The sequence below is a fragment of the Balaenoptera acutorostrata genome, chromosome 16 (assembly GCF_949987535.1).
Source record: "Balaenoptera acutorostrata chromosome 16, mBalAcu1.1, whole genome shotgun sequence".
In the NCBI taxonomy this organism is placed as follows: Eukaryota; Metazoa; Chordata; class Mammalia; order Artiodactyla; family Balaenopteridae; genus Balaenoptera; species Balaenoptera acutorostrata.
In genome coordinates this window covers 66,216,994-66,231,894 of record NC_080079.1, presented here as the reverse complement: position 1 = coordinate 66,231,894, position 14,901 = coordinate 66,216,994, and the positions used below count along the sequence as shown (strand labels likewise).

At 37.4% G+C, this 14,901-nt stretch overlaps 1 protein-coding gene across 4 annotated transcripts in view; it reads right to left on the bottom strand.

Annotated features, from left to right (window-relative positions):
* HERC4 (HECT and RLD domain containing E3 ubiquitin protein ligase 4) overlaps positions 1 to 14,901 on the bottom strand; it is a 132,437-nt gene that overhangs the window by 58,981 nt on the left and 58,555 nt on the right. For all 4 annotated transcript variants that reach the window (XM_057530793.1, XM_057530794.1, XM_057530796.1 and 1 more), the window contains one exon: positions 12,584 to 12,744. In XM_057530793.1, coding sequence (XP_057386776.1) covers positions 12,584 to 12,744 — 161 coding nt within the window. The remainder of the gene's footprint in view (positions 1 to 12,583; positions 12,745 to 14,901) is intronic.

The following is a 14,901-nucleotide window of genomic DNA, read 5'->3' as shown; positions in this document are numbered from 1 at the left end:
CACAAAACTTCACAAACCACTTTTGACACGTTCGATCAGTCCCAGCACCTTCTCCATACACTGCACAAATCTTTTCTTTGCGTTTCAGTTGCATTTTTACCCTTCTTGAAATAATAAAGCATAGTATGCCAAAAAAGTTACTTTTTTTTCCATCTTCAATATTAAAATGGCTACACAAAAATTCACCAATTTTGATATCTTTTTTTAATGCACACTGATATGACACAGCTGTCATAATACAATCTAACAAAATTGTTTCAAATGAAGTAAAAGACAACTAAATGCTACTAGAGCCAGCTTACGGGAAACCGAACGAACTTTTTGGCCAACCCAACAATAATGGCAATACATGGATTCCCCTCCCACCCCCGGATTTCCACTAAGCTATAATAATCTAAATGTCTAGGGACTTCCCTGGTGGTGCAGGGGTCAAGAATCCTCCTGCCAATGCAGGGGACACGGGCTCCTGGTCCGGGAAGATCCTACATGCCACAGAGCAACTAAGCCCATGCGCCACAACTACTGAGCTTGCGCTCTACAGTCCGCGAGCCACAACTACTGAGTCCACATGCCACAACTACTGAAGCCCGCACACCTAGAGCCCGCGCTCCGCAACAAGAGAAGCCACCGCAACGAGAAGCCCGCGCACTGCAACAAAGAGTAGCCCCCACTCACTGCAACTAGAGAAAGCCTGCGGGCAGTAATGAAGACCCAACGCAGCCAAATAATAAATTAAAAAACACACAAAAAAGTCTATATGTATACCAATAATCTGATTTAACTGTTACAGTTTTATAGTATATGTTGTCATATCTAGGAGGGCTAGCTCACCTCCTTATTCTCTACAAAATACACTGTCAGGAAAAACAGAAAATTTTGAAATAGGCTCCCCTGCCCACGCACCCTCCCCCACTCCCACCCCCCATTTACTGAGTCTTGATTAGGGCACTCTTCAGAAACTTATCTACCTAAATGATGTGTTTGAGCTATTTACAATTCTGTAAAGTGTACTTCTATTTAGGAGCAATACTGACAGAGATAAAACTATGTATGTGCCTTTGACTTACAAGGAAAAGAAGTAGTTTTTTGATGATCTCTGAATCCCTTTACACTCTTAGGACTTATTCAGGACCCCAAAGGGCTTAAAAGCACTAATACATACCACATCAGAATTGAAAATTAAGAAATTTTAAAAATACTCATAGACTTATCTGAAAATGAACAAGAACAAAGGCACTGCATGTTAACACAGATAACAGTACTAACATGAAAGTCATTTTGACCTCATGAACCCTCTGAGACAATACCACTGTCCTTGAGCAACTATCAGCTTGTTCCACAATACAGAAGAACATAACTGAAGACACAACATGGTAAGTGAATTTTATTTTCCTTGGTTTATACTTGATTCTGAAAGAAGCTATACAATATGTTAAAATCTTAGCAAAGTTCACTCAATTTTGAAGGGTATGCTCCCATGCCTTCACCTATGTTATTTTTTTACTTTTGTGTAATCTGTCAAAGAGCAAAAATTCTGTGTCTTACTAGAATAATTTTCTATACTTGATGTTGATTTTGTTTTTCATTATTTAAGTGGGAAAAAAAAGAACAAAGACTCCTCACTTATGAATAAGCTAAAGTTCTTTTCAATCATATTACCATTTACATTTATTTTGAAATGTTTTACTGTCACTTCAGTAAAATAGGTAACCAAGTATTATTTCTCAAGCATCAAAGGTTACATCTTTTAATAAAGTGTTCCAATCTTCTCTTACAACTTTTTTGATTTTTGTCTTCCTGTTATGGGCTGAATTGTGTCCACCCCCGCCCCCAAATTCATATGTTGAAGCTGTAAGCCTCAGTACCTCGGAATATGACTGTATTTGGAGATAGGACCTTTAGAGAGGTGATTAAGGTAAAATGAGGCTGTTAGGGTGGGGCCCTAATCCAATATGCCTGCTGTCCTTATAAGAACAGGAAGAGACACCAGCAACGCACACAAACAGAGAAAAGGTCACATGAGGACACAGCAAGAAGGTAGCCATTTGCAAGCCAAGGCTTCAGAAGAAACCAAACCTGCTGACAGAATGATCTTAGACTTGTAGCTTCTGGAACTGTGAGAAAATAAACTTCTGCTGTTTAAGCCACCCAGTCTGTGGTATTTTGTTATGGCAGCCCTAGCAAACTAACACACTTCCCCGAATCAGATCCTAAACTTAGAAAAATAAAACTTCCAAGATACCTTCTATGTGTTAGTGAAAATATCTTTGAGATTTCCCAGAGAGGCTATGGAGAATCACAATGATTTGTTCTTTCAACATGTAAGTAGAGATGCTAGAAATAATTAAGTTTATTTGATGTGTTACTATTATAAGAGTTGCATGGGAAGAGTTGTCAAATCAGAAGACACTTAACCTTCCCTAGGTTAAATTTATATGGTAAAAGTAATTAATATAAATATTTCACCTCTCTAAATTAATAAAGATATTTCAAAAATGTAATTACTATAAAAATTTCTAATTTATATGGTAAATATAATATAAAAATTTCAAAAATTAATATATTTCAAAAAGTGTTTTATGAGAAATCCATGGAGATTCATCAATGTCCTTGCTTTCCATATGTTTAAATATGAAGGGAAACATTATTCAAAACTCTTATGAAATAGTTCTATCAAGTTTTCCTGTATTTATAAAAGTTCTGGCGGTACAGTGCTGTCTGTCCTAATTTCAGGTTTTTTTTCCCCCAATTTCAGTTATTATTGAAACTTTATTTTATTCACATCTATTATCTTCTAGGCCAGTGATTTTCAAATGGCGTTTTATAAAAATATACATGTCTAAACTTGATCCCTGACTTACTGAATCTCTTTACTTGATATTCTTGGTGTTATTCCTGGTACATTAGGTCTCAGGATTATCATATTATATCTCAAGATTTTTTTCAACTGTAAAAAGTTATACTCATTCATATTCATAAATCAGATGTAAGGAATCACTGACTTCTTTGAGACTAGGCTTAATCATCATCTTTAGAAACATTCTTGTTTAAAAACCTTTTTGGAATACAGGCATACCTCGCTTTATTGTGCTTCATAGATATTGTGGTTTTTACAAATTGCTGATTTGTGGCAATTGATGATTTGTGTTGTCAGATGATTGTTAGCATTTTTTAGTAATAAAGTATTTTTAATTAAGATATAATATGTACATTTTTAAAAGAAAGAATGCTACTGCACACTTAATAGACTACAGAATAGTGTAAACATAACTTTTACATGCACCAAGAAACCAAACATTTTATCTGACTCACTTTATTGTGGTATTCTGGAACCAAACCACAGTATCTCCAAAACATGCCTCTAATGTGTTCTCCATGTCACAGAAACAACCAAATTTCCTTGTCAACTGTATTTATTCTTATTATGAACCCTCGTCATATCTTTCCACTTGACAATTATCAATAATAAATAAGCCATAGTCATTTTAAGCCTCCGTCATCTATTAACTAGTTTTTGTTTTATTCTGATGCTTGTCTGAAGGCCTTCCTATAAGCTACAGGCCAGAGTTTGTACTTTCAACAAAGGATAGTCTCAGAGCCCTGTGAAAAGGACTGTACCTGGTATTTGAAACCACTTATACGTCAAAGAATAGACACTTGGGTACAGGCTTCTGAGGAGACGTGGCTTAGAGAACTTTCAAAAGAAACCAGTGGACTACATTAGGATTTCTCATACATTTTTTTAAGTTGATAAGCAGTTTTATGAAACTGACAATCCAAGATCCATAATATTTAACTTTGCTTTAATTTTCTGTTTTCTGGATCTCCCTTATAGGGAGTCATTTCTCCTTCTTCTAAAGTAATCTAATTCACATCAATTTTGTAAACTCTGCTTTGGTACGCTGAAATGAAATGTTAAAAAAACATTTCTCTTCTCCCTTCAGCTTGCCAGTATCTCCTGGAAAGGAGCTTATATCCTCTTCTGAGGCCCTGATTTTTGCAGCTGCCATTCAGGGCACACCTCTAGATCACCTGAGTCTGGGGGCCAGCGGGGGATTATGCTCAAGTGTCCCACAGGACTAAAACCAATGGACAAAGAGTTCTTAACTGACTACCACCCCAGGGCACAGCAAGAGGCAACAGACTGAGGTGCCCAATCTTTCTGTAGAAGAGGCTTATTAGTTTATCTAATACAGCTTTGGCCTAAGAGGCAGGCTTCTAATTAAACCCACATCAAAGGGCCTGTTGTAATCCTCTCAGAGATCTCAGAAGGAGGGCCCTATCTTTGCACCATCCCTCTGCTGCACTCCAGAACATCCGTTTCTTCCATAGGGGAGCTCGTATTCCCATCTGGTGCCCCCATTTTTGTGGTTGCCACCTAACTGATGCCCCTTGATTGCCTGGTTCTGGTGGACAGCTGGGCTTGTATCCTGGGTCCCATGGGACTGTAACAACTGGAGAGACAGTTTTTGGTTGGCTACCACCCCCAGTGCACAGCACAAACAACAAACAGAAACATGCCCCAGTTTTCTGTGAAAAAGGCCTATCTGCTTGTCCTGGAGCTTTGGCCCAAGGCTTCTACACCTCTAGCAACCTACTGAGGTGATCTTTGGGGACGAAAGCTGGTGGATGCCATCTTTGTGCTCTCCCTCTACCTTGCTTTAACTTGCCAGTATCTCCTGGAAAGGAGATTGTACCCTTAGCTGGTGCCTTGATTTTCACAGCTGCCACCCAAGGGACACCTCTAGGTTGCCTAGTTCTGGCAGCAGTGTGACTTTCCCTTGCAGTCCCACAGGACGATATACATTTGCATACTTAAAAGCCACTGCCTGAGGGTCTGGCATCAATCAGCCTGAATCTAGGTATTGCTGCAATTCTCCCCTTTGGGATACTGACAGGTCTTGGCACATTCTCAACTAACTGAGAGCCACTAAAAATAATATAGACTGTTTGGACATTAACAAAGATTTGAGAGACAACCAAGAGTGAGGGCAGGGTTGAACTATATTACGACACTACAGTAATCAAAACAGTAATGTATCAGCATTAAAAACAGACATAGATCAATGGGACAGAATAGAGAGCCCAGAAATAAACCAATGCATATATGATCAATTTATTTAGGACAAAGGAGCTAAGAATACACAGTGGGAAAAGGACAGTCTTTTCAATGAATAGTGCTGGGAAAACTGGACAGCCACATGCAAAAGAATGAAACTGGACCACTATCTTACACCATACACAAAAACTAACTCAAGGGCTTCCCTGGTAGTACAGTGGTTAAGAATCCGCCTGCCAATGCAGGGGACACAGGTTCAAGCCCTGGTCCAGGAAGATCCCACATGCCGCGGAGCAACTAAGCCCGTGCGCCACAACTACTGAGCCTGCACTCTAGAGCCTGCAAGCCACAACTACTGAAGCCCGTGCACCTAGAGCCCGTGCTCCTCAACAAGAGAAGCCACTGCAATGAGAAGCCCATGCACCACAACGAAGAGTAGCCCCGCTTGCCACAACTAGAGAAAGCCCGCACGCAGCAACAAAGACCTGACGCAGCCAAAAATGATAAATAAATAAATTTATAAAAAAAAAAAAAAACTAACTCAAAATGGACTAAAGACTTGAATATATGACCTAAATCATAAAACTCCTAGAAGAAAACATAGGCAGTAAGCTCCCTGACATCAGTCTTGAGGATGATTTTTTGGATTTAGCACCAAAAGTATCAAAAGCAAAAATAAACAAGTAGGACTACATCACACTAAAAAGCTTCTGCACAGCAAAGGAAACCATCAACATGGATTAAAGACCAAAATGTAAGACCGGAAACCATAAAACTCCTAGAAGAAAACAGGCAGATCACTCTTTGACATAAATCGTAGCAATATTTTTTTGGATCTGTCTCCTAAGGCAAAGGAAACAAAAGCAAAAATAAACAAATGGGACCTAATTAGACTTAAAAGCTTTTGCACAGCAAAGGAAATCACTGACAAAACAAAAAGACAACCTACTGATTGGCAGAAAATATTTGCAAATGATATGACCGATAAGGGGTTAATATCCAAAATATATAAATAGCTCACGTAACTCAACATCAAAAAACAAACAGCCTGGTTTAAAAAAATAGGCAGAAGAGCTGAATAGACATTTTTCCAAAGAAGACATACAGATGGCCTACAGGCACATGAAAAGATGCTCAACATCATTAATCATCAGGGAAATGCAAATCACAAGGAGATATCAACTCACAGTTGTTAGACTGGCTATTATCAAAAAGACAAGAAATAACAAGTGTTGGTGAAGATGTGGAGAAAAGAGAACCCTCGTGCACTGTTAATGGGAATATAAATCGGTGCAGCCACTATGGAAACAGTATGGGGGTTCTTCAAAAAATTAGAAACAGAACTACCATATGATCCAGCAATTCCACTTCTGGGTAAAACAAAAACACTAATTTGAAAAGATATATGCACCACCATGTTCATTTTAGCATTATTTACAATAGCCAAGGTATGGAAGCAACCTAAGTTTCCACTGATGGATGAATGGATAAAGAAAACATGGGGGGGTGTGTGTGTGTATGTGTGTGTAAGTATATACATACACACATGTATATACACACATACATACAATGGAATATTATTTAGCCATAAAAAAGAAGGAAATCTTGCCATTTGTGACAACACACATGATTCCTAGAGGGCATTATGCTAAGTGAAATAAGTCAGAAAGAGAAAGACAAATACTGTATGATCTCACTTACATGTGGAATCTAAAAAACAAACAACAACAACAAACTGAAACCAAGCTCATAGATATGGAGAACAGATTAGTGGTTGCCAGAGGTGGCTGGGGGTGGGGGCCAGGCAAAATGGATGAAGGGGGTCAAAAGGCACAAACTTCCAGTTATAAAATAACTAAATCATGGGACTGAAATGTACAGTATGGTGACTACAGTTAATAATACTGTACTGCAAATTAGAAAGTTGCTGAGAGTAAATCTTAGTTTCATAACAAGAAAAAAAATTTTTAACGATGGTGACAGATGTTAACTAGACTTATTGTGGTGATCATTTGCAATATATACAAATATCAAATTGTTATGCTATATACATGAAACAAATATAATGTTATGTCAATTAAAAACATTTTATCTGATTCTTGCTGATCCCCAGAATTCAATGAGAATTCAAACATTACTTTTAATAGTATTAACATTACTTTTAATAGTAATGTTGCTATCTGCATGGGTTCAGTAAGAATATGTTCCCCTTCTCACTAGTTTGTACTTCTTTCATAACTGATTGAGCAAATCAATTATGTAACCACGAACTTACCTGAAATGTCATATTAAGAACGATGGCTATTGAATTAGATAGGACAAGTCATCTTAAAGAATAAAGTTGGTTGTACTTATGGAGCCAATGCTTATGATGTCTCTGGTGCAGCAGAAGATTAAAACTTGTCAGGTCTGGGACATTGTCATGTGATGAATTGTGCTCCCCCAAAATTCATACGTTGAAGTCCTAATCCTTGGTACCCTCAGAAAGTGACCTTATTCAGAAATACGGTCACTGTAGATGTAATTACGTAAGTTGAAGTCATATTTGAGTAGGGTGGACCACTAATACCAAATGACTGGTGTCCTTATAAAAGGGCAAAATTTGGACACAGATAGGCACATAGAGAGAATGCCATGGGAGGATGAAGGCAGAGATCTACTAGCCAAGGAATACCAAAGATTGCCAGCAAACCACCAAAAGCTAGGAAGGACACATGGAACACATTCTCTCTTATAGCCCTCAGAAGGAAGCAACACTGTCAACACCTTGATCTTGGACTTCTAGTCTTCACAACTGAGTCAATAAATTTGTACTGTTCAAGCAACTGAGTTTGTGATATGTTATTATAGCAGCCCTAGCAAACTAATACAGTTTTCCTATACACTAATACTATAACATTCTAAAGAAAACTTTGCCCTTTGCCTAGTTCCAAGGAGAGAGTCTCAAAGTCTTGGGAATATCCTGTTAAGAGTGTCTTTTTTTAGACCCCGAATAGCCAAAGCAGTCTTAAGGGAAAAAAACGGAGCCGGAGGAATCAGACTCCCTGACTTCAGACTATACTACAAAGCTACAGTAATCAAGACAATATGGTACTGGCACAAAAACAGAAACATAGATCAATGGAACAAGATAGAAAGCCCAGAGATAAACCCACGCACCTATGGTCAACTAACCTGTGACAAAGGAGGCAAGGATATACAATGGAGAAAAGACAGTCTCTTCAATAAGTGGTGCTGGGAAAAGTGGACAACTGCATGTCAAAGAATGAAATTAGAACACTCCCTAACACCATACACAAAAATAAACTCAAAATGGATTCGAGACCTAAATGTAAGACTGGACACTATAAAACTCTTAGAGGAAAACACAGGAAGAACACTCTTTGACATAAACCACAGCAAGATCTTTTTTGATCCACCTCCTAGAGTAATGGAAATAAAAACAAAAATAAACAAATGGGACCTAATGAAACTTCAAAGCTTTTGCACAGCAAAGGGAACCATAAACAAGATGAAAAGACAACCCTCAGAATGGGAGAAAATATTTGCAAACGAATCAACAGACAAAGGACTAATCTCCAAAATATACAAACAGCTCATGCAGCTCAATATTAAAGAAACAAACAACCCAATCAAAAAATGGGCAGAAGACCTAAATAGACATTTCTCCAAAGAAGATATACAGATTGCCAACAGACACATGAAAGAATGCTCAACATCATTAATCATTAGAGAAATGCAAATCAAAACTACAATGAGATATCATCTGACACCGGGTCAGAATGGCCATCATCAAAAAAATCTAGAAACAATAAATGCTGGAGAGGGTGTGGAGAAAAGGGAACCCTCTTTCACTGTTGGTGGGAATGTAAACTGATACAGCCACTATGGAGAACAGTATGGAGGTTCCTTAAAAAACTAAAAATAGAATTACCATATGATCCAGCAATCCTACTACTGGGCATATACCCAGAGAAAACCATAATTCAAAAAGACACATGCACCCCAATGTTCATTGCAGCACTATTTACAATAGCCAGGTCATGGAAGCAACCTAAATGCCCATCGACAGACGAATGGATAAAGAAGTTGTGGTACATATATACAATGGAATATTACTCAGCCATTAAAAGGAACGAAATTGAGTCATTTGTTGAGACGTGGATGGACCTAGAGACTGTCCTACAGAGTGAAGTAAGTCAGAAAAGAGAAAAACAAATATTGTATATTAATGCATGTATGTGGAACCTAGAAAAATGGTACAGATGAACTGGTTTGCAGGGCAGAAGTTGAGACACAGATGTAGAGAACAAACGTACGGACACCAAGGGGGGAAAACCACGGTGGGATGGGGATGGTGGTGTGCTGAATTGGGCAACTGGGATTGACGTGTATACATTGATGTGTATAAAACTGATGACTAATAAGAACCTGCAGTATAAAAAAACAAACAAAAACAAAAAAAACAACTAATACTAAACTTTCTTTGGGTTATTTGTATGGCAATATGTTAATATAAATGTTTCAGACATTACATGAAATTTCTAAAAATCTTGTATGTTCTGGTATAATGTTATAAGTCATAATTCTAGTTATTACTTTAAAATGTATATCTCAGAAATAACTAAATTTCCTTGTCATTTGCATTATTATGAACTTTCATCAAATCTTTAACCGTGGTCATTTTTAAGTCTTTTGTCATTTACAGACAGTTCTGGGTGTACTCTGATGCTTTTGCAAAAATGTTCCTATAAAAGGGTTTCATCTTCAAGGAATTCATGGAAAAGACTCTGACAAGTACAGGTTTCTAGTAACTGACCATACTGCTGAACTGAATGAATAAGCATTTTCAGAACTTTAATGGAAAAGTGATGAATTCATAAAAGTGCTAACAAAAGATCAAGATGAAAAAAAAAATTAATTACTTGGGACTGAGTGAACTGATGAGGATGATTATAATTTTTGTGACTTTCTGTTTGAATAAAAAAATAATAATAATAATAATTTTTAAAAATTAAATAAAATAAATCCCACAAGGACTCAGAGGCAAAAAATATACAAATCAATTTTCACTGCAAAGTAAAGGAGCTGTTACAGTGGAGGATTACTGGACTGAATGTCAATATTATGACAGAGTATGAGTGTGTTTCGTGTTTGGTAATTGCAATCATTGTTGCTTTTGTTGTGGTCATCCATTTACAATGCTTGGTGTCAGTTTATTTATCTCTTGTAAAAATAAAATACAGTGTGTGTGTGTGTGTGTGTGTGTGTGTGTGTGTGAAAAAAAAGAGTGTCTTTTTTTACCTGTGGCCTTGAGGCCATACCAGATAGTTTATGCTAACAATGTGATTTATGGTGGGGGGCCACGGACTTAACTTCTAGAGGGGCTGAGTAAATTAAATTCACATTTAATTAGTTCCTATCCTACACAGCTTTAGTATAGTACAAAATAATTATCAGCCATTATATATATTATATATATAAAATAGTGGTAAGATATACATAACAGAAAATTTACTGTTTTAACCATTTTAAAGTGTTAATTCATGGCATCAAGCAAATTCACAGTGTTGTGCAACTATCACCATTATTCTTCTCCAGTACATTTTATCATTCCAAACAGAAAATTTGTACCCATTAAACAACTCCTCATTCTCCCCTCCCTCCAGACCCTGGTAACCAGTGTTCTCTCTGTCTCTATAAATTTGTTCTAGGTACCTCATACAAGAGGAGTCATACAATATTTATCCTTTTGTGTCAGGCTTTTTTCACTTAGCACGTTTTCAAGTTTCTTCCATGCTGTGGCATGTACCAAAATTTCATTCCTGTATATGGCTAATATTCAATTACATGTATATATCATACTTTTCTATCCATTCATCTGTTGATGGACATGAGTTGTTTATGCCTTTTGGCTACTGTGAATAAACAATTTTTTAATGAAACTAAATTGTAGCAAAAATGACTGCTTTTAGAACTCCATTTCCTTTCCCACTTTAATGCAAATAATCTTAAGGTATGCAGTTTCAAAGGCAACAAAATGCATCTCTAAGTGACTAAACTGTATAAACAGAAATACATGATTCCTTACAATATCCATGCTGCTTTAAATTACAAATCTCTTTGTTAGGTTATTAATGGTGCCTTGTGGAAGAAACTGATATGATGAAACACCAGCATGCTCCTAAGGACATAAGAAAAAGAACGATACTACTAAAATAAATGCAAGTTCCAAACCTAAGAGTGACTGGAAGAATGCGAAGCCATATTCTAACACAAAATCAAACAAAAACAAGAAAAAAATAGTATCATATCCTGACCTTTGTTAAATAAAAAAAAGTGATGGACCTTTTCAAATGTCAACCTTCATAGTAGGTTCATCACAGAATAGTCTCGACTCAAGTCCCACAACTCAGAGAAAAATCCCAAAGACAATCACACATAGATAAAATAAATGAGAAAACAATTCTGAGGTATAGTTTAGGATGGTAAAGGAAACATTTTAAAAAGTACATTTTGGTTGCAGCATGTCAAAGAAGTGAATGAGAAAACAGCATCTGAACATTTCAAATTCTTTAAGTAGTAAGTTAGCATCATTGAAAAGATAAACAGATCTATTAAAAGAGTAAGAGAAAACAAAAATATAGATTTGGCTAAAGCAGTAGGGATATAAAAGCAAATTTTATATTTTAATATTTCGAATAGGTAATATATTTATATGTTCAAATTTCAGATAAATAGAAAATGTTATATAATTTTAAAGTCTCGTATATACCCCCAAAAGAATTGAAAGCAGGGTCTTGAAGAGACATTTATACACCCATGTTTATAGCAGCATTATTCACAGTAGTCAAAAGGTGGAAACAATCCAAATGTCCATCAGCAATTCACAGATAAACAAAATGTGGTCTATACACACATGCTGTAACATGGATGAACCTTAAGGACATTATGCTAAGTTTATAAAACAAGCAAATCACAAAAAAACAAATACTGTATGATTCCACTTATGAGATATTTAGAGCTAAGTCAAATTCACAGAGACAGAATGCAGAATGGTTGCCAGCTAGTGGGAAGACTGAATGGAGAATTGTTGTTTAATGAACACAGAGTTTTAGTTTTGCAAGACAAAACCGCTCTGGAGGTAGTTACACAACAATGTGAATGTACTTAACACTACTGACTGTGCACTTAAAAATCGTTAAGTTCATAAACTTTGTATTATGTGTATTTTACCATAATCAAAAATAAAAAACAAAAACACTTCCCTCCCACTGGTATCTAGTCACCATTCAGTTCCCATATGCCAACCTACTTTCATTATTTTATTTATCCTGGGTTTCCTTATGCATATATATAAACAAACTAAGCAACCATATACAGTATTCTGTACCTTGCTATTTTCACTAAACAATGTATCTTGTAATTCTTTCATTTAAAACATAGAAAAGTTCATCCTTTAAGAGCAACATTTTAACAATAATTTTAGTGTGTGCAGCAAAGCTTTAATGTAAAAGAACTTACCAAAATCTGGTGGACATTGCCCATTATAAGGGAACCAATTTCCTTTCACAGTGAAAGGACTTTTTCTGTTGCTTGTTGAACCAGTTCCTAGCTGTCCATTACCACCAAGTCCAAAAGAATAAATTCGTCCTGATGAAGGAACAAAAGCAGAAGTGTGCTGCCTAGAGTAAAATGATAGAAAACCCCAGACTTAATGTTACCTTTCAAACAATTTACATTCAGAAAAGCACAGCAAATATTACTGATATAATTTTTGTTAATAAAACCATTATAGTTCTAAAATTTTCTGTACAAAATATTTAATAGCCTTACTCTATACTGAATGAATTCTGTACCACACAGGCAGGCTGCATAAAGCATATTACAGAATATTCCCACAAATATCCAAATTTAAAAAGGCCCAGCTCTATACTGGAATCCCTTACAATATATGATTTAGCACTAGAGGTAGCATCTAACTATGCTGTCCAAGAAAGCTCCCCAGCCGCCTTCCCTCTCTGTCAGGTTCTAGCTTAGAGCTCTATGGTCTATGAGAGCCCACCATCTGGGCATCACTCAAAAGTTTTAAGATAAGAACTGGGCAGAAGATTGGTATATATAAAACTGCATGACAAAACAATGTTTCCTTTCTTCAAAAGAAATTTATCCTTATGTATACACACTCAGACTCCTCCAGAGATTGCAGAGTGGAAGCAAACCTAAGAAATTATGGAACTGAAGCTAAAGAAAACCCACTAAGCAGTGAACCTATCCAACTCCTTCTGATGCTTCACTACTGTATGTTTAGGAATGGGTTAAAGGTGATTATCCAGCTCAGGCCTTGTGTTCCTCAATCTCAGGTTTTATGGCTTCAATCAAGTCTGACCAATTCTTAAGTGTTATTTCTGCAAATAATGTCTCTCTCCCATTTATTCAATTCTCTTCTTGATAATATTAGACAAACGTTTCAGCTTCCCAACATACCCTACCAGTCTTTTTTTTTTTTTTTTTTTAATTTTTTTTTTTTTTTTTAATTGTATAGCTACTTTATTTATTTATTTATTTATTTTTGGCTGTGTTGGGTCTTCGGTTCGTGCGAGGGCTTTCTCTAGTTGCGGCAAGTGGGGGCCACTCTTCATCGCGGTGCGGGGACCGCTCTTCATCGCGGTGCGCGGGCCTTTCACTATCGCGGCCCCTCCCGTTGCGGGGCACAGGCTCCAGACGCGCAGGCTCAGTAGTTGTGGCTCACGGGCCCAGCTGCTCCGTGGCATGTGGGATCTTCCCAGACCAGGGCTCGAACCCGTGTCCCCTGCATTAGCAGGCAGATTCTCAACCACTGCGCCACCAGGGAAGCCCCCTACCAGTCTTTTAACTTCTCTTTAATATCCATACCCCTTGTGAGTAATTTCCTTGGATCTATCTTTCAAGTCATTATTTTTCTCTTTAGCAGTGTGTCCAACCTGCTGTTTCAACTATCCACTGAATTTAAACTTTTAATGACTATGTTTTATACCATTCCTAGTTCTTTTTTTCAAAACAGCCAGCCAGTCACTTCATTTAAAACCCTTAATATATTGTGAAATATAATACATATACACCAACCCAGGACTACTCTGACAAGCCCCAAGCCTACTTTAGGGCAGTCCTGTGGTTACAAATTCTGAGGGGAGATCCAAACCAGAAAATAGGCCAAGGCCAGAAAAGTCTCCTTAAACTAGCAAGAGAATATTTCATTGTGAACGCTTCCCATGAGGCGGCTTTACTGGGAGGAGATGGTTTCACAGGCCTCACTACTGCCTCTACCAGTTCTTAGGTCTCATCTCTTATACCAAACTCCTTTGCCATCTGTGGTATACTGTTTATAAAAAGGACCCAAGTTATTCTTTTCCCGATACCCATTATCCTTACAATATGACTTCTGCAGATGTTCCCACCAAGATGGTGAATCTATTTCTCCATGTCTTAAAACTGGTCTCTGACCTGCGGCTTGCTTTGAACAGAATGCAGCAGAAATGACAGTGCATCAGATCTGAGCCTATGCCTCACAAGTGGCTTTGCACTCTTTCCCTCTCTCTTTTGGAACTCTGCTCTACCATCATGAGAATAACCCAAGGTTTGCATTTGAAGGATGATATACAATCTGAAGCAGAGACAAGCTGACCCAGCTAAGGTCCCCACAGACTACCCAGCCCCTACCCAGATCATCGGCTGATTAACTAAGTTCAGCTAAGATGAGAACTGCCCAGGGACTTCCCTGGTGGCGCAGTGGTTAAGAATCTGCCTGCCAATGCAGGGGACACGGGTTCAAGCCCTGGTCCGGGAAGATCCACACACTGCAG